General features: G+C 43.4%; 1 protein-coding gene across 1 annotated transcript; it reads left to right on the forward strand.

Annotated features, from left to right (window-relative positions):
* The first annotated feature begins 3,758 nt into the window (after positions 1-3,758).
* On the forward strand, positions 3,759-17,070 carry LOC133347577 (uncharacterized). Its single transcript, XM_061559946.1, has 6 exons — positions 3,759-3,803; positions 7,577-7,729; positions 8,869-9,355; positions 10,687-10,755; positions 14,410-14,577; positions 16,598-17,070. Exons 1-6 carry the CDS (start codon positions 3,791-3,793, stop codon positions 16,599-16,601), a joined length of 894 nt encoding a protein of 297 aa, XP_061415930.1. The 5' UTR covers positions 3,759-3,790; the 3' UTR covers positions 16,602-17,070.
* Positions 17,071-20,504: the final 3,434 nt, after the last annotated feature.

Here is a 20,504-nt window from a genome sequence, read left to right on the forward strand (position 1 = left end):
GACCAACAACCTATTTGCCGCACTCCATCCGAAAGGTGTTGCGGTTGTCCAGCAGGTGAGTTTATCATGACAATTATGATCCCTGTATGATCCACTACCCCCCACCCTATCTGGAGTGTTGTATTACACTCGTGCACTGCTTCCATACTTCATAACTTGTGGTACTTTTCTCGTATGTAGGTGCAGTGGCGAATCCAAGGGTATGGGGGTGATCGCCCCCCTCCCCTCCTCGCACTGAGACCCCAAAGTTCGTACTTTATTGATATTTACCGGAGACAGTGCATTGATAGTTTTTTTTTTCTAATGTAGAGCCTTATTCAAAAAGCTTGCCATTTCAGAACCGTGCCCCCCACGGCCGTTTCTTGATCTGCATTTGCGTATGAATTTGCGGCTCTATCTGTTTTGGTTTATCCTTTGTATGTGTACGACTTTGTAAGTGTACTTTAGGCTCTAAGCTCGAGCCAACGCACGTGTCTAATTGATGATGATTCATCACCACTGTAGGTAGAGCTCAATTAGCATTGCTTCTGCAGTGAGATCGATTCAAACTCTTGTGTTAATCTATGTGCCTTCTCTGCACGCCACCACACCTATCCCATGCCAACCTTCAAGCCCATGCATAGAGGCCATACATATCTTTCTGATATGCCCAAAATAGTGCTTCATTACGAGAAAAAACAACTGTCCAATTGATTTTCATTCGTAACAATTCCCATAACTAAAAGGTGTGGATAGGCCTGCACCCAAAAGTGGATTGTGGTTATTAGAGTAATGGTGATAGAATGGATGAAAAAAGTATACCTCCTTTAAAAAGTGTATCTTACTAAAAAGACATTTGAATATTAATGTTTGGTTAAAATAATGAATTGAAGATGTAAATGAGAAGAATAAATGTATATTTGCGAAATTTGAGTAAAATATACTCATTCTAAATCTTAACTTAAAGCTTTCGTGACTGCAGGAATACATATGCTCTCACCTATCTACGTGGCTTTACTGAAAGACCCATAGAATACTCATTCTAATTGAAAATACAATGTGTCCCTAATGGGATGTTGTATGCAACAACCTTCCCAACACAGAGGATCCAAAATTAAAGCAGAACATGCATTGAAGCTTAAAAGCCCAGAAATAGAATAACAAAAACACAATAACCAGACTAAGAGCCCTCACCTACACTCGACCTGTTTATGAGTTCCAATTCAAAGACAAATTACTCCACTTCTAGGAATAAATAAAACGTGTTTAGCGTTCAGTGTGTCCTAAATGCATTTATTTTGTGGTAAAAATTTAAGCACCTCGAAAAAAACATCCCTCGTGTGAATGGAACAGAATGTCTTTGAACGAGGTATAATTCTGTATCCAATTCTTTTATAATTTGTTTTACTTTAATGACACTGCAATGAGGAAAAAAAGCGATATGGAAATTCTACTACTAAAAATTATTCCACTTTATATGATAAAAGTAATAATTTTCCTACTCATTCAATTCATACTATTTGCATTTATGTTAAATTAAATATGGATTCCCAGTCATGATAATTATTGCTCGAAGTATCAAGCCTCTTATTCAGTAGGGTTCCGAATTTGCATGTTTGGCCAATACCACGTGGACAGTCAATTGAACTAGTTAGCCACCTCTTGGGTGGTACAGATATAAATTTTGGCCCGCATATCATAGGCATGCACTAATTCGCGACACATCTCCTGACGATTTCGATAATTATTCGTGACGAATTGAGGTCGCAGTTGTACAACCGTCCCGTTTGTAGAGTTTTGGATAAGATGCAACGTCATGAGACTTTTGTAAACTCGCACGGCGAGCAGTGTCCCACCGAGTGTCAGAGACCAACCACGGACGATGATGTCACATAGTTTACCCGAGTTCCCCACAATTGCCTCTTATCTACACTTGGCGGTGCTGCACCTTCTCGCATGCCCTCCTAAATAGGTATTCGTCAATAAAAACATCAGCCATGGTCAATTGACTCCTGGACGAAGGCCTCCTGAAACTACCAACCACCGCTTACGATCCTGCTATGTGATAATCCACCGAGCGTTTTCGATGGCTGCCCCTAGTCTCTGAAACAATATTGCCACAAAACCTGGTCTGCAGTCATTGCCGTCGATCAGTCCCCTTAAATCACTACTTTCAAGTGAATTCCTGCCTAGCTGCCAATGTGTATTGACATTGAATGAGTCCCTGTAGCGCGTGCCGCTGGGAGATTGGTAGACAATGTAATTATGGGCACAAGTCCATTCTGCCAGTTGGACCTGTGGGCAAGGCACGGAGCCTTCTGGGGGATCCAGAAGGGGGCGGGGCCGAGGGCAGAGTCTGGCCACGCTGGGGAGAATAAAAGGCGAGCTCCGAATCAGTCGGGGCTGTTGCGATCTGGAGTGGAACTCGTCGTGCTGTCGTCGTCGTCGTCGTGATCTTGGCCCTCTTCAAGCTGTGGGTCTGGCAGCATGTTGGCTGTCCCGACCCAGTATGTAGCTATCCCCTGAGGCTATGAAGGCCAGAATAAAAGAGAGTACCCCTACTAGTCTTCTTGGTTCTTTCGGTAAAGTCACGTAGAAGGGAAGTAATAAAATACGTGACTTTACCGAAAGAACCAAGATGAATCCCTGCGGTCACGAAAGCTTTAAATCGAAAAATACCCCTACTAGTGTCTGTGAATTAGTACACTACAAAATGTACAAAGAATTCGACGTAGTATAAATATTACTTGCCTATAAGCGACCACTTTTTGTGCATTGTTTGCACTAGGTATTTTTTATGGATGCTGTTTTTATCGTGTTAAATTAGTATTTTTTTAAGAGATACGGCGGGGTATTTGATAATCTTTATTTACCTTTTCATATATTTTGACAATTTTTATATTGCGATTATGGCGACTGGTCTGAAACATCAACTCGCTCCGCTTACGAACCCGCTTTAAATCCTCGCAAGCTTTGCTCACTGGCTGGGCGCCTTCGACAACACTTAAGCCATACATGGTTCCGTCGTCTCGTCTAAATCGAACAATGGCTCGTGTTCTTAAATTGCAAAGAGATCAACTTTGAAGGACCATTGCCCGAAAAGTAAAATGTTTCATACGTTACCGTTTTCCACTTAGGGCAGCTATTGACATATGTGGCGATATTCTCTTTTTTAATCGGTCTCGCCAGCTCGCTCCGCGGCAGAGTAAGCGGATCGCTAATCGGAAGATTGACTCAGCCCATCATCCCACTGTGGTCAAAAAATAACAAGTTCAGCACCGTATCACTTTGTGGGCAAGTCAACAATGAATGTATTTATGAAAGACTCCCCCCCCCCCCCCCCAGACTAAGAAATAAAAAAATCATGCCACTAGCTCAGGGCTGTAAACGGATGAGCACCGCCTCAATGCTCACTCGAGCAGTAAATCACTCTCACATGTCAACCCCTTATCAGTGCCTACCTTATTACAGATCAATTCAGACCTTATTAGTCACCCCGTGTCCCTTCTAAATCTCAACGTTCATCCTACAAAGTCCCATCGCAAGGGAGAAACACAAATAGACAACACATTTTTTTGCCCGTATTAAAAACGACTGCACGCCGTATGGACATTAAACATTTAATTTCCCTGCACAAGAACACGGGGCAAAAAAACCACGTGTGTTGACCGCTATGGCGACTCGTTGGGTTTGTCGCTTTACGCAGCCACTTGCCAAATGCGCGGAATTTAAATAACAAAACGCCTCCACTTTAAATACGAATCGCGTTGTCGCGCCGCCTCGTCGCTTGCCGTATGAGAACCAATGCGCCATGGAGACGGAGGGTAAGTTGCTGCGCGTGTCTCTCTCCACCCGCTTCACCCACCACTTCTGCCTCTTCTTTCCCCTCTCACTCCTCTTCACCCACCGATGTAAACAATTCTCTCCTCCTTATCTTCATTTATTTTTGGGTTTATTTAACGCCCCGAGTGGCCCGGCCGCGTACGGTGCGCGTTGCGGCCTTAAAGCACGAGTGCAGCCTCGGTGTTGCCTAGCGAGCGCCGCGTGGCCCGATGGGGGTTCCCTGTATCGACGTCCAGGCGAGGCCGAGGCTGAGGCCCTCGTTCGGAGTCGCAGTTTATGAATCAATTCGGACGTTGCGTCAATGTTGTGAATGAAAACGCAACCCCTTAAACGAAGTCTCTTGCAGTGTAATGATGTGCCTATACACTGCGTCGCGCGGGCTGTACGAATGCTAACTTTGAAGTTAAATACTTTTAAAATCGGGGGGCAGGCTCACCGTGATAGCTCTGCACGGGCGTCACTGCGTCAATATTTTGCTGTCTTTTCTTGGATTTTCTGTTTGCACTTAGTCACATATTCACTTTAAGATGTTTTTTGTTCATGTTTTTTGTTTGTTGCGGTTGCAACCGATTCAAGAGCCGAATGGCTCACAGGGCTATACCTAATAAATGAACTGGAACTATTATAAAAAATATTGCACTGACGTCGAGTCGTCATTACCGTGGTGTAAAATAGACCTCGATTGCAATGTTTGGAGAAACATGAATAACGCTTCAAGCACGCGAGTGCAATTCTCCGAGAATGGACGTGCAGAGCCGTATCGCCACGAGATCATGCTCGCCGACGAATATTGAGTGGGAAGTGGAGCGGTGGCGCGCACGGGACGATGACACCGGTAACCTGAGCTCCATTCCTGGTCACGGCTCGCATTTAATGGCGAGTGATACTGACGGCCAGCCCTGCGTCGCCATCGCTTCAACCCGCACTTACCAGCGTGAAGTATGGTCAAATGAATCGCATAACCGTGATGCGTGGGGAAGGCCTTCATTCAGCAGTGGATTCACAATGGCCTGTGAATTATAACTAAGATTTGGGCTGAAATCTTCGTCGAAAAAGACGCCCTCATTTCAGAGCTACTCAGCGGTGGAGCCGATAATAGAGACTCTCACCCATCGATTGGAGACGGGCGGTGCAGGAGTCGAACCTGAGGCCTTGAAGCTATGGGGGAGATAAAGGCACCCAGTTTCATGAGAGCGATAGGAGGGGCAACGGCTTTGGGCACAAGAGGAAGAAACGTGTGGCGATGTAGTGTTTGAACGCTTGTTCTGTAACCCATACCCCACCCTTAACCCCAACCATATCCATTTCCTTTCGCCCATTTCTTTTTTTAACGATGATCATTATGGCTTTTTATTTAGTCACTAGAGCGCCATAAGAAGGCAATATATTTTGTATTTAAGATTACAAACATTGGTGGGACCTACATAAATTCCATTCATTTTAATCCTCTCTTAACACAGCCTTAGTTTCAGAAATATCAAAACGACCATCATTTTTACAATGATAAAAATGTGTGAAGAGCCATTCACTTTCCTTGAGGTGCGTTACTGTCAATCACTTTAATCGAGATCTATTATAAATGTAAATACCGTTCACTTTAATTGAGGTCTATTTAAGTCTCCATGCGATTCTATTGCATTGCGGTGACCTGATCCCTTTTGCTGTTTTCAGATTGCGAGTGTTTCATTATAAAATGTATATAATAGAATGTAATTTAAATGTTTGCATTTATGTGACTTGTGTTGAATGTGAACAAGTGACATAAAGGGTGTTTACATAATCAACATTTCCAAAGATGACCCTTTTTTCACATCTGACATTTTAGAAAGTACATTAAAATAGAAGTTCCTTGTGAAAAGTTATACATATTCTTGGTTCTTTCGGTAAAGTCGCGTAGATACGTGAATTCCTGCAGTCACGAAAAGTTAAGTGAAAAGTTATACCATTTAAACGTTTTACAAATTAAACATGGGGCGTCACCTCTCCCCCATAGTGTATGTAATCCATGCTTGTGCCATTTTTAACGATCTATAATAAGTCGAGCAAGATTTAGCCGTTGTCTAGACTTTCCCCTTGAGCGAACTTAATTATGCATTCATTCTAGACTTGAAGCTTTCGTGACTGCAAGGAATCATATTCTTAGGTGTTTTCGGTAAAGTCACGTAGGTAAAACATCAAAATTAATAAAATAATAAAATAAAATAAAGATCACGACGTTTCGGAGGCAACACAAGTCTCCGTCATCAGGTGGGACAGTCACAGCCAGATTAGCTGCATCAAGTGAGGCAATGATTCAAGATGTAATCCCTTAAAAGCGAGTTGAGGGGGGAGGAGAGGGGGGGGGGGCTCATCAGAATGTGGTAGCCAATGAATGGAAAGTATCGGGAGAGAGGGGCCAAAAAAGGGTGGGCGACGGCGTGGAAGCTATTGTGCGCAAGTGACAAACTGCTTCATATGCCATTTTATTAACTGATGAGACAATTGTCCTCAAATGCTGTTGTCTGATCCATGCTGGTCTTTCCATTACATCACAAAAATTGTACTTGCTTTGTTCCAAATGGATGGCCAGAAAACAGTCTAAACCACCAACTGAGTACATTGACTCATGTCCTAACCCAATTCCATTTCACAATCTTACTGGAATAAAAATGTGGTTCGGCCTTCAGCCATGTTTACGACGCTCATTAACTGTGGTCTGCAGGTTCTAGTCACATTTGGCCGTGTCAGCAGCGCGTTTTTAACGGTGATTGTTATGAAGCAGCCAGGTTTACGTGGAGTTAGGACCAGTTTGTTTTATTGCACAACTTTTGTGCAGAAAAAAACTGAATTGCTTGTGTGAGCAGACGGAGCCGGCATGGTGAAGGGTGCCGACAGTTTACCACAGGCGGCACATGAGTAACGCTCGGTCGAAGCCCAGCACCATTGTTGATACCCACACACCCTTGACTTGCATTTGAAATTTATTTTGTTGTCGCTGTTCAATTATAAATTACTAATGTAAAGTCAAAGAGCCTGGAAATTAGTTCAATTTTGCAGTGTGATTTTACAAATCAATGGGATTTAACAAAGCTCCAAAAATGTGCGGAGAATTAAAAAAAATACATGTTAACCTTAATTGTCGTACATAATCTGAGTAAAACAGTTTAGTTGAGTGCCATACATAATCAGCAGTACTTGGTATAAACTAGAGAAGAAGATAATAGGTTGCGATCGAATAAAAATAAAGGTTTATAAAACAATGCAATGCTTGTCTAATCTGGATAAGAAGATAGTGCATGGTGAAAACAGCTGAGAAAATTTACTTCCCTGCATAACAGTGAAGCAAGTCAAAAGTAGTGTTTGCAGACGAGTCTGAGAAGTAGGGGGATGATATATTTATGATTCCGTATAAGGTTTTTAGAGGTGAATCCAGTCGTAGGTGAGTAAATATTTGAAGACAATTTCTTGAGGTTCTGATTGTAGATTACAAATGCTTATTGCAGGCAACAGCGAGAAGGTAAAGTAAAAAGGAATTTGAGACGAATGATAAAAGCGGTGACCATAATTCAATATAATGGAGCTTTCTCTGCGTCCTCAACATGATAAACGGAGAACTTTAAAAAAAACAATCCAACTGCCACTGCTTTTGGCATTGCACGGAATTAATTAAATATGCCCTTTGTAACATTGTAGGTAATTTCTGTACGAGTGTGTTGGCAGAGATATTCTCAGCGCCCCACTCAACGTGTTCTGATTTGTGTTCCCCTCTGGGCAGATAATCAATTGGAAGGCACTGCACAGTTGGCCCCAGTGGGAGAAAACATGCACAGTGCCGATCTGCTCCCTTCAGACTACATCCCATTCTTCTCAGACCAACCTGAAGACAACAACGGCGATCAGAATATGAACGACGTCAGCGCTGTACCAGGTGCACATTGTGGGCTGGGAAGGGAAGCTTGAGCAGCCATGGTTTTTTTCCGAGGTCACTTGAGGGACAGGCATGGCCAGGCACACATTAGTGCGGCGTGGCGAAATTTAGCATATGACAGGGGTTAGGATTCGCCAATCACGTTTTGTGGTTCATCGATTGTCACTGCCTGCCTGCTCAACTGTTATGTATGTAATTATAATGGAAAGGCACCATATTCTTGTATTGTCGTAGAAAATGACTGAATAGCAGCTTATTATTCGTGTTGAAAGTTGGCAGGAAAGTGTTTTTTTATCAACGCATGAATGCAATAGAAAGTTGCAATATGAGCTGGTAATATCCGTAATGACATGCATGGCTGAACCAGGCTCCTATGTTCGGTGTTTCTTTAGCGTCAAATAGGGATCCCGGAAATGTGTTCACACATGGATAATCATTGTAACAAAAAACAACATCTCCATACTGAAATGAGGTTTTGCATTGTTGGCAGCCCTGAGCTAGTGGTAGAAATGTATTATTTCTAGAGTGGAGGGACCAGTGTGTCCACAGGATAACCAGTATTTCCCACAGTGGTACTTATAATAGCCACCCTGGAGAGATAATGGGCTCAGTTAACACGCAATTTTCTGTTCGTATAATGTGCTCTCTGTGCCACCCAACCAGATATTTCTAACTTGAATAATTATTGAAATTGATTCACAGATAGCCCAGAAACCTATCTTAAACAATACGAGTAGATCATTTTGCACACAGATGCATGCTTTCTTCAACAGTTTTAAATTTGATAGGTTGAACTTTTAACTTTAAAGTAATGTGGTGAGAGAAATACAGCCATTTTCAATCCACTGAGCTGATGTAGGTCTGCTCTTGTTTTTTTTAGGTTGTTTGACTATACTGTACCATGTTGATCAGTGTGGGTTGGTGAAGTTTAGGGAGGCAGGGCAGGACCAGTTCAGATATCTCTTGCCACTGCTCCTTAGCCTGGAATCAAACTCAGGTCATTGGGTGCATAGTGCAGTGCACGAATCACTTGTCACCGCTCCACACCAGGTGGATTTAAAACCGGATCTTGGCCAAGTGGAGTTAAGAAAACTGGAAACACATTTCCTTGGGCTTTGCACTAAACTTTGCTATTGCAGATGCTGCTGCACCTGCTGCTACTGGGGGTACCCAAAGCGGAGCGAAGCGGCGGAAAAAGAAGAAAAAGAAAAAAAAGCCGAATGCTGCCCCAGCCGACGGCGCCCCATCGGCACCAGCAATCGGCAAGCCCTCGAGCACAGCCATAGTAGCCCCGACCCTGGCAACCTCGGCGGGGGCGCCGAAAGCAGCGGTTGGAACGCGGGTAGAGGCGGCGGCGGGCGTGCCGGTGGTAGCGGTGGCAGTCGCGGCAGCTGCGGCAGGAGCGCAGAAGCAAGGGGCGGCGGCAACCAGCGGTCCGACGCTCACGAAGAACAAGAAGCGCAAGATCAAGAAGAAATTGCGCATAAAGCTGCTGAAGGCGTCGGGCGTGCAGGTGCCTCCGTCGCCCGCCGAGCTGCGGAAGAGGAAGCTGAAGAAGAAGCGGCGAAAGGAGCGGCTGAAGAGCGTTGGGCAGATAGCAGCGGCCCAAGCGGAGACTCAGCCCAGGTGGGTGTGCGTGTGCCGTGACGACAGGTCGCCCTCGTTACACACAAAGCGCTTGCCACAAATGAACCACAATACCTTGCTGATCTCGTCAAGGAGCATAAACCATCACGCAAACTCCGGTCATCCTCGCAGCGGCGGCTTTTGGCTAACCACTGAACAAAGACGTGACTGCATTGTGCGCTTTCAGATGTGCTTCTGCAACCGTCTGGGATGCTCTTCTGATATTAGGATGCCCCCTTTAACTTTTCAGTTTTTAATATAGATTGAAAACTAATTTCTTTGGAACAGTTTTTTGCATTTATTTTGTTGTCCTTTCCCCACACCTCTCATTAGCAACGGTTGGCTATGTACGGTGTGAAAGAAGTTCAACATACATGCTTGTGAGCAGTTTTTTTTATTATAAATATATGTTTTGACAGCTATATAACCTGGAATGCACCCGATCTCACCAGATCTCCGAAGCTAAGGCTTGGATGGGTGAACACCACGCATAAAACAAGTGTTATAGGCTATTGAAAGGCAACGTTGAAGGTAGTAGAGGGCACTGCAGCAAAGTACATTGTTGTAGTGTATTTCTATGCTCCCCCCACCTTCAACAACTTGCACTGACCAGCATGGAGAAGCACGGTCGACTAACACCCACGCCCCGGATGGCATGGAAAGGCTGATCCAGCAATGGACTGAGAAAGAGGTCTCTACATAAATTGACTAAAATCTTTCGTCACTGCAGGAATTCATATTCTTGGGTTCTTTCGGTAAAGTCACTTAGATAGAAAAATAAAAATGATAACATAAAAAATAAAGTGAATAATAATAAAAGAAAAAATGATAATAATAAAAAAATACACTCACCAAGCTTATCCAGGCTACAGTCTACATTATTGACTGCCAGAACGCTCACTGAGGTTAAGAACCAGGCTACAGTCTACATTATTGACTGCCAGAACGCTCACCAAGGTTAAGAACCAGGCTGCAGTCTACATTATAGACTGCCAGTACACTCACAACACTTAACCAGGCTACAGTCTACATTATAGACTGCCAGTACACTCGCCCAGCTTGATAACCGTTGCTTGTCTACATTATAGACTACCAGTACACTCTCAAAACTTAACCAGGCTACAGTCTACATTATAGACTGCCAGTACACTCACTCCGATTTAGAACCAGGCTACAGTCTTAATTAGTGTATTTTTTATTTAAAAAATTCTATCTACGTGACTTTACCGAAAGAACCAAAGAATATAGGTCTCTACATGTGCATGCTTTGGTCACAAATTAACTCGAACACATGCCAACGCTTTCGGCTTTGTTTTCTGTTACTGCCACAGCGATGTACCAATGGAGGAAAGCAGCAAGGACCTGGACAAGGATGAACTTCAGGTGGATCAAGTGACTAAGTGCGCAGAAACATTTAATTTCCTGGAGGGCATCTGGAATGTCGACTGACAGTACATACAGGGTCTGCATGCATCACAACTGTCTTGGCGATATTTCAACATCAATAATTTTCACTCCTTTTATAACGCTCATCTTAGCAGAATTTTGCTTCTGCTGTGTTGACTTCCCGAATAATTTCTTACCGCATGAAAAACATCTGGACTGACAGGCTTGTGTATTTTTAGTCATTAAAAATGAGGGCTGTAGCCATTATAATTCCTGCAACCTATAACCACGTATAAATGCGCACCCCATACGAATGCATTCACTCATAACTATTGACAATCCGTATAATAAAATGCAATCAGTGCCAATATGTATTTATGTGTACCACAGCAGTTCTAAGCAGCATAGAGCTGAATGTCAAATCGTATTTATACAAACCGCAAGTTTAATATTGTTGTGATCTCTCTTATGGCTGGTTTCCCTACATGACATGTGGTTTGCACTGCCTTTGGGGGTTATCAGGATTGCATTTAAAATGTACTTGTCTTGATGCCATTAACACAACAATTTATGCAGCTTACTCTTATGAAATGTGTAGCCATATTCAATTGTATTGCGCCATGCAAGATGATTTTCCTGCAGAAATGGGTGAATGACAAATGCAGCCTCACTGCAATCAAATTAGTCATGGAGCCTGTGGTGCAATGGTTGGTTTATCTTAGAGCTTATAGTAATTAAAGCCTGTATGCAAATTATTTGAGTTTACTAAATTAGAAGATCAGACCAAAACACTTGAACTCCTGAATGTTGTCATTTTAAGTCAATCGGCAGATTAACTTTTCTAAATTGTCTGACTTGTTAACATTGGTAGGTAAACACTGCCAAGAACCTATTTTAGCAGAAACATGATGACAACTGTATGAATAGCTTGTTTACGGCTTACATGGCTTGTCCTGGAATGGGCTTCTCGTACGATGAGCACGGTTGGCTATATACAGTGCGAAAGAAGTTCAACGTACATGCAACACACAAAGCTGCGGTGCTATCACAACCGCAGCTTTGTGCTGCTTCGTACACAATCACTTTAGTTGAAAGTGGAACGACAAACATCTTTAAGTACATCGTTACGAGTGAAAATGACGTTTTAAAACGTATTGTAAATTGGCCATCCTTCGGTGGGTACATTAGCGACCAGCTGAATCAAACCAATTGACTTGAAAGTTTTGCCTTCTCTCCAGAGCACATCGCACCCTCTAACAAGTAAACCCGTAAAAACCAAAGTTTTTCACTATAAATCCTTTATATGCGTGGCGGCTAGAGTCCTCTCGTCCTCTGGCTTGAGATGGCTGCCACCTATGGGCCAGATGATTGTCTGCCACCATTAAGCAATTGGTAATTAAATATATATTTTTTCCCTAAACTGTAAAATTTTGGAATTTTTTTCACGAACTTAATTGTCACACACAACGAGTCTGTGTGGAAAATGTCAGCTCGATTGGATCACGGGAAGTGGGTTAAAAAACGAGCGAAAGATTTGCACGGTCCTAAGCAAGCAAGCGAACTTAATATAAAGGATTTAAAAATATATTCGGCAGTGGAGGACGCGGGGATCGATCCCGCGACCTTTGGCATGGGAAGCGAGGGCGCTACCAACTGCGCTACTCCGCCACGGCCTGTGGAGGGGTTACGCTCTGGGCTCTTACACTCTGACGTTCAGCCAAAGCCATGAATGAGTTCTATTTGAATATATGTAAAATAATTTTTTTTGCCTACAAAGTGTAAAATTTTGGGAATTTTTTTTCACGAACATTAATTGTCTGGCACAACGAGTCTGTGTGGAAAATGTCAGCTCGATTGGATCACGGGAAGGGGGTTAAAAAACGACCGAAAGATTTGCACGGTCGTAAGCAAGCAAGCACGCAAGCGAACTTAATATAAAGGATTAAAAAAAAAAACTTGTATGGTGGAAAAGTGATGTGTTGATTGTGTGTGCAGATCTTGTTGTATATTGCTCATCTCCTGACTATGTTCAGTTTTTTAGTCGAATTATTTATAAACATCTCACAACAATATCTATGGGACCCTTTATGCAAAAGGTGTCTATTTTGTGTTTAAACATCTTAACACCTTTTATTGTTGCCGAAAATGGTAAAGAGCCTATTCTTTCAACAAATTAGGAGGTATTTTTTTCCACAAGGTTTATGAGCAAAGGCCCATGACTACAAGCAATGAGCAAAAAACAGCACGATTAAAGTAGTAAAAGATAATAGTTAACACGTGTTTTTCAATTAAGCTAAGTTAAGAGCTTGGGGAAAAAGAGACTGGGATGGAATTCCAACGTCAAGCAGTGTGAGGGAAGAAACGGAGCGTAGAAGTCTTGTGACCTGCAGTACGGTGGTTGAACAGCGTGGATGAGATGCAACAAACCGGTCCTCGGCATGGGCAGAAGAATCAAACGAAATACAGGCAGTCCCCGGGTTAAGGAAGGGTTAGGTTCCCGAGAACGATCCGTAACCAGAATTTTCCGTACGTTGGATATTGAACCATTTTCACCCAAAATCAAGATGAAATCCCAATCTTGGGGAATTGCTCTACATCAGGCATGTCCAAAGTCCGGCCCGCGGGCCATTCACGGCCCGCGGTCAGATTTCATACAGCCCGCAGCTTCGGTCTTATAAATCATAAAACTTTAAAGATGTAATTCCTCTTTTCACCACACGGTGGCAGCACCATTCTAATTCTATCTGGATCTGCATCCGTGCCGCAAACCCTTCTCGAGTCATTTCTGCCATGGCGACTGCAAAAAAGAAATGCGGTCATTCGCTAAGAAAATGCTGAGCTTATTCGGCTCCACATTTGTGTGAGCAAACATTCTCAGTCATGAACTTAAACAAGAACCGATTGAGGTCAAGGATGAGTGACTCCCACTTGCGTGGCATTTTACGCATCTCAACCACTGCCCTCAAGCCAGACCTGGTCTCTTTACTGAAATCTAGATCTCGGTATCACCCTTCTCATTAGTATCAGCAAGTTATCTGTTCCTTGATCAATCTGAAATTGAGTGTTTTGAACGGTAACATCTGTCACTAATAACAGTGAAAAGCCTAAAGCACACTAATGCACTTGGACTTATGGCACTTGTTTTGTTAAACTTGAATAAGATTTGGTTATAACTGTTGATGTTATGTACCTGTAGATGTGACAAACTATTGCTTTCTGAAAGATCGTGTAAAAGACAAGGGCAAAATTCACTTGTTTTAAAGTTTAATGATAACAGACCACTTTGCATTACTTATAACTCCTGTTTAAAATGTTCATGAGGCAAAGCTATTTAACTCATGGAAATTTAAGGTATTCTATACAGTTTGTTCAATGTTATCTGACTGAATGAAAGGCAGATTTGTGTTTTTAGAGTTGTTCACGTCTGCCTGAGTGGCTTATATTTCGTTACATTGTCATTTGAAAAATGAAGGTAATTGTGACAATGAAAATTGTTTTATAACAGTGTGTATTTCCACGTAACTTTTGTGGTAAAAACAATGTCAAAAGGAACTATTGGCCCCCGGGCATCTTCACTTTATCAAATGTGGCCCTCTTTGCAAAAGGTTTGGACACCCCTGCTCTCTATATAATACATAAAATGTGTACTCTATTGTGTGGGTGTGCAGAGAAGCAGGTGGAGACTCTGTCGTTCTTGCTGCAGAGCCTGCGGACGGGCTCGCTGAGCGCCAGCAACCCGTCGCTGCCGGCCTCGCTCGGGGTCACACTGCTGCACTCGAGCTACAACGGCCTGGAGAAGGCGCTACGGACCGCGCGGCTGAGCACCTCGCTGGCCGGTACGGACCGGCTGCACACGAGGCAGTGATGCTGAAAGAGGAATTGGCCGAGTTACATTAATAACGTGGGCAGACCTCGCTTGGCGCGACCCCCCCGCAGAACGACGATTCGCGAGAGCGTGCTTTGTCTCTGAGGAAATGTTCACTGAAAAAGATTACGAAAATCCAAAAAACGCTTTTGAGCGCGAACACACGGTGCAGAGGAAACGCATCCGGTGAGCAGTCGCTTCTCTGGCGGGAATGCATCGCGAGTGCTAAGTAAGGTCTGCCTGAAATGATGTCCTTTGTTTACTCGGGAACCTATGAGCAAATTGCCCAAAAAGGCACCTAACTTCTCACCGGATCTCGGAAACTGAGCAGGGTTGAGCCAGGATAGTGCTTGTATGGGTGACCACCCACTACATATGTAATCATGAATGCAAAAGTCAATTGGTAATGTATGCACGTTTTTTATTAAAATATAACGTTTTGGTTAATGTGTCAAGACAGCATGGTACTGACACTAGAAATGAGCTGGTAAAAACGAAATATTTTTTTACTGTTTTGCTAATTATTGTAGCAATTGAATCGCAGTGGAATGTGAATATATCACATACTTAACACTTAGATTTGAAGGCGACTACTTGAATTGCTACAATAACACTTTTTCTACACAATGGCTTAGAGGAGCTTATTGTATGGGTAAATAATAAATCATTGTGTTTATCCCTTAATTTGGCTGTAGATATTGTACTACATACCATGGGAAAGGAATTATTTATAAAACACAAAAACTAATGAGTGCGGTGTCTGTTTCATCACCAAGATAAAGTAACAATTTGTCTATAATCAGTTAGCTTTCCGAACCGGTGGTTCCAGTGACAATTGTTTTAAGAAGTCAAACCCTGATCTGATTTTGATGTCACTGAATCGGTCACTGAGAAGTCAGACAAACAATGATTACCCACACACCAAAATGTAGGTAACTATTGTAGCTACCGATGGGCTTTTTTAAAGGTTAGGAATTTCATGAGGATATGCCCGTGTGCTCAATAAACCAAATAATGCATGTGGTGAATGGTACGTACCGACATTTTTTAGTTTTGTACAATGTTAGGTTTCTATTATTTGGTGGTACCCCAATGAAACCAGTGTGTTTACCAACGGCTCAACCCTCTCTAAAGCCATGAGAATTTTGTCTTGGAGTGTTTTAATATAGTTAGGTGTGTGTTTTAAGAAAACACAGAGGTCATGTGCAATTTATGTTCACGAGTATTGTGGGTTCCATATCCTTACAGGAGAGTCATATGATAGGGTAGGGTGAATTGAAGCCCTCACGCAAACTGAACATTTCAGCCACAAACTGAATGGCAGGGAACAGGAGTTCGAGACCAGATTGGTCTCCATTTCTGCAGAGCCCAATGTAAGGTGCAAATGCTGAGGTCAGCGGGGAGTGGAGATGTGCAAGCAGAGCCTCACTTCCCCCGGGGACGGACGGGAGTGAGTCGATTACCGCTATGGGACTGATAGCTTGATAAGTTCACCAATGTGTGTGTGTGCGAGGTATTCCTTCCCTAAGTGCTCCTTTTCCTTTTTCCACCCCATTCTTTCCCCTGCACCCTCTTCCTTACATTATTTTTCCCTCGGTCCCCTTCCCATATAAGAATACACACCCACTTGGCGGGGCAGTGAGGCCAATCTTCCCCCGCCTCTAAATTGAGGTGCACTGCGTTTGGGATTTGAGACTTTTGTCCACAGAGTTTCTGCGCCCCCTCCCGACGGCGTGGTTTGTACTCTTCCGGGCTCCTATTGAAATGAGTAAAAACGTAACAAATGGGTGAATGGAAAATACATTTCACATGAAAAAATTCAATTGCATGATGCTGTTCTTTGCCTTTTTGTATTTGCAAAAAGCTTTTAACAGTGAGATGCATTGGCAAGATTAAAGCCCTAGAATTGCAAAACGGGTTGTATGTGTACCCTGTGTGCTGCTTCTGAAATTGTGACCACCTGCTTTTGTTTCTTCTGTACGTTTTCCCAGATGAGATTGCTGCTCACTTACAGGGTCACCGACATCAGGCCACTCAAGAATCATAAGAAAACTAATCATGCGCAGCTCATGATTTGACCCACCATCTAGAATTTTGCATTGTCTCTGGGCTGTACGCCTTTTGGCATCCTCTGGTCTAACACTGTTTGAGACGAGGCTCAAAAGAAAGCTGTCTCTGTGGACCAATCAGTTTCAAGGACAATGCATGTATTATCAGAGTGTTTTTTTGTTTTTATTCTGACCACAAACATTGTGGTTAATGCAGACATGATTCCTTGTAAAAGGTTTCAGTTTGGTGCTTTATCATCTTAACACCTGTTTTGTTGCCAGAAAAAAAGAGGAAAAACCTATTATCATGTCTAGAATGTGCACGTAGAATGGCTTCAGATGTAAATTAGTACCGGAATGTGCGATGTGTTTGTGACGTTTCTACTTGCTCTGGTTTTAATAAAAACACAAATTTGGATGTGCCGCGTCAACTATTTTTGTAATGAGCTAATTAAAAATGAGTGTCTGTCGTGTTCCCGCACCTTAATATTCTTTCAGCACATTTGACAAGCAATTTGTAGAGGTTAGAAAGTTGACTTGCTATCTTTCCATGCCTTTTGTAGACGGCAGTGTAAACCAGCGTGATGTGACCCCTGTGTAATGGGTTCCGTAGACACTTGTAGAGGTAACTTCTTTATTACAATACAACACTCCAACAGTACTCCAACAGTCCAACTCTCCAACACTCCTGATACTCTGTTACAGCCTAGGTACACAGCCTAGGTACACAGCCTAGATACTCTACTCTGGCTACACTCTGGAACTCGCCCTCACAAGGTCGTAGAGTCGGGAGTTCCAGAGTCCTACCACTGGCTCTCACAGCATCCCAGGGTCTTCAGATGGCTGGTCGTGGGTCTTGGGTCTTGAGTTACAACTGGGCCCCCGATCGTCCAGGGAGCTCTCCTTTTATGCCTGGTCCAACGAGGGGTGGGGCCGTGTGCGCCACCAGACATCCCACAGAGCACACACAGCCCCCCCCCCCCCCGTTGGCGGCGCCAAAGGGCTTAAGCGCCTGGGAACCCAACGCCTGGCGCCCAGAGGCTTAAGCGTCTGGACCCCCTGGGAACCTGGCGCCCAGAGGCTTAAGCGTCTGGACCCGCCCGGGAACCCAGAGCCCCCAGCAGCCCCTCCCTTCTTATGTCACTACACCTGCATGTACGGTTATAAACTTTGGCAGCTAATAGGTTAACCAATTATATTTAAATTTCCCATAAATTGTCAACAAATGTTTTTGGGGGTTTTAAGACCTTGTATGAAAACAAATGTCCCCACCCTGTAACTATGTGTTCATGACACTGTCAAATTGCTAGAAAATGCAGCAATCCCAAGGTCGCATTGAATGAAAACTGGGTGGGTAGAGCAAATGGCGTATACAAAGACCCAAAAGAGATTATAGAAAATCATTGCCCGTGTAATTGAGAGAACCTTCAATCAGAAATGGCACCCGACACGTTTTAAGTGTCAGTCGGCCCAATAAGCTGCTAAGTGACTGGGTCAGGTTCAGTAACGATTCACAAGCTCGACAATGCTGTGTCCTTGAGACCACAAATAATGCAGAGCAGAAATAGGCGTGAAATGTTATTGCATTGTTTTTAATCTCTTAAGAACACGGCAGCATCGCGACGATATCTATGATTGGTGTGGTGGCACATTTGTAACTCGCAGCGTTGGATGTGGGGTTAGTGTATATCACGCAGAGATTGTGTTTTGAATACTACCGGCCAGGCGGTAAGGTGACCAGGAGATGGCAGTGCAAAGTTTATTTTGTGTTCCCACCACATTTTGGTACTCCGCTTGGCTCCCATTGATATATACAATCTCGATTTGAAGCTTTCGTGACGATAGGAGGGTTTTCACACATCTGTCGTCGTATGTTATTATTATTATTTAATTTATTATTTTTTCTTTATACGTGACTTTACCGAAAGAACCAAAGAATAATTCCTGCAGTCACGAAAGCTCCAAATTTAAGATTGAACCACTTCTACGGGGAAGTTCCAAGTTTACCTTTTTTCTCTCTCTCTGGGTTTTTATTCTCTCTCTCTCTGCCTGTTTATTTAGTGTATTTTTTTCTGTCTACACTCGTTTTTTGTCGTTCTTAGGTTCTGCTTTGTCTCCGTTCCTCTTGTTTTTATGTTTTGTCTTTCTTTGAAAATTTCACACTTAAATTCTAACTTAGCAATGTTTGAAATACGCAATCGACCAGGCTATGCGTTAATTGTGTGTTGACCGACTTTCTGTGTCGTTTTACATAACATTTCGATACTTTGCTAGGTTATTTAATTTTAGTGTGTCTCTTTCTCCCCCTAAGCCTGCTCACTCCTTTTTGTTGCACTCATTGACATGTAAATTTTGTCTCTAACCCCTCCCTCTCGCTGCCTCCGCCCCCCCTCTGTCTATTTAAGGCCACCCCACAGAGACGATCCCCCCTCTCTGTACCTGTGTTGCCCTGCTGTGTGTATCTTGGTGATATCTGTCTGCTTATATGTCTGTCTATAATTTTTTCTGGTTAGATTTTATGTCGCTATTTTATTATACCTGATGATGATTGCTTGTGTTGCAATCGAAAAGGGCGTATGTTATTATTTAATTTATTATTTTTTCTTTATACGTGACTTTACCGAAAGAACCAAAGAATAATTCCTGCAGTCACGAAAGCTCCAAAGTTAAGAATGATCGAGTCTCTTCACCTTTCTGTGGTTGATTTACCTGATGACAGATAATTGTGTTGCGCCCGAAACGTGATTTATTTCTAACTTCGTGACTATCGAAATAACCAAATTGATATATACAGTTTATATACAAGGGAAATTTGTGAATTCTAGATTTGAAGCTTTCGTGACTGCAAGGATTCATACTCTTAGGTTTTTTCGGTAAAGTGACGTAGGTAGAAATAAATAATACAAATAAATAATAAAAATGATAGAAATAGAATAATATATCACGACGTTTCGGGCGCAACACAAGCGTCCGTCATCAGGTGGGACAACCACAGCAAGAAACATGCTGAAGTGGGCAACACAGCTGCTGTAACAAGAGGCTATATAGGTAAGAGACTGGGGAGGAGCCAGGGAGGAGAGATGGAGGGGGGGAAGTGGGAGGAGGAAGACACTGGAGATGTGGATATGAAGGGGGCTTTTGGCTAAGTTTAGGGGGGTTTTGGCTGAGTTTAGGGGGTTTTGGGCTGAGTTTAGGGGGTTTTGGCTGAGTTTAGGGGGGTTTTGGCTGAGTTTAGGGGGTTTTGGCTGAGTTTAGGGGGTTTTGGGCTGAGTTTAGGGGGTTTTGGGCTGAGTTTAGGGGGTTTTGGGCTGAGTTTAGGGGGGTTTTGGCTGAGTTTAGGGGGTTTTGGCTGAGTTTAGGGGGTTTTGGGCTGAGTTTAGGGGGTTTTGGGCTGAGTTTAGGGGGTTTTGGCTAAGTTTAGGGGGGTTTTGGCTGAGTTTAGGGGGTTTTGGGCTGAGTTTAGGGGGTTTTGGGCTGAGTTTAGGGGGTTTTGGGCTGAGTTGAGGGGGTTTTGGGCTAAGTTTAGGGGGGTTTTGGCTGAGTTTAGGGGGGTTTTGGCTGAGTTTAGGGGGGTTTTGGGCTGAGTTTAGGGGGTTTTTGGCTGAGTTTAGGGGGTTTTGGGCTGAGTTTAGGGGGGTTTTGGCTGAGTTTAGGGGGGTTTTGGCTGAGTTTAGGGGGGTTTTGGGCTTGAGTTTAGGGTGTTTGGGCTGAGTTTAGGGGGGTTTTGGCTGAGTTTAGGGGGGTTTGGCTGAGTTTAGGGGGTTTGGGGCTGAGTTTAGGGGGTTTTGGGCTGACGTTTAGGGGGTTTTGGGGCTGAGTTTAGGGGGGTTTTTTGGCTGAGTTTAGGGGG

The sequence above is a fragment of the Lethenteron reissneri genome, chromosome 26 (genome assembly GCF_015708825.2).
Source record: "Lethenteron reissneri isolate LAM-NWPU_2019-01 chromosome 26, ASM1570882v1, whole genome shotgun sequence".
Taxonomy (NCBI): Eukaryota; Metazoa; Chordata; class Hyperoartia; order Petromyzontiformes; family Petromyzontidae; genus Lethenteron; species Lethenteron reissneri.

Bases quoted from the DNA above. Each gene is read 5' to 3' on its own strand.
- LOC133347577 (XM_061559946.1), top strand. The intron at 9,356-10,686 runs GTGGGTGTGCGT...TTACTGCCACAG, and splicing joins CAAGCGGAGACTCAGCCCAG to CGATGTACCAATGGAGGAAA. The intron at 10,756-14,409 runs GTGCGCAGAAAC...GTGGGTGTGCAG, and splicing joins CAGGTGGATCAAGTGACTAA to AGAAGCAGGTGGAGACTCTG.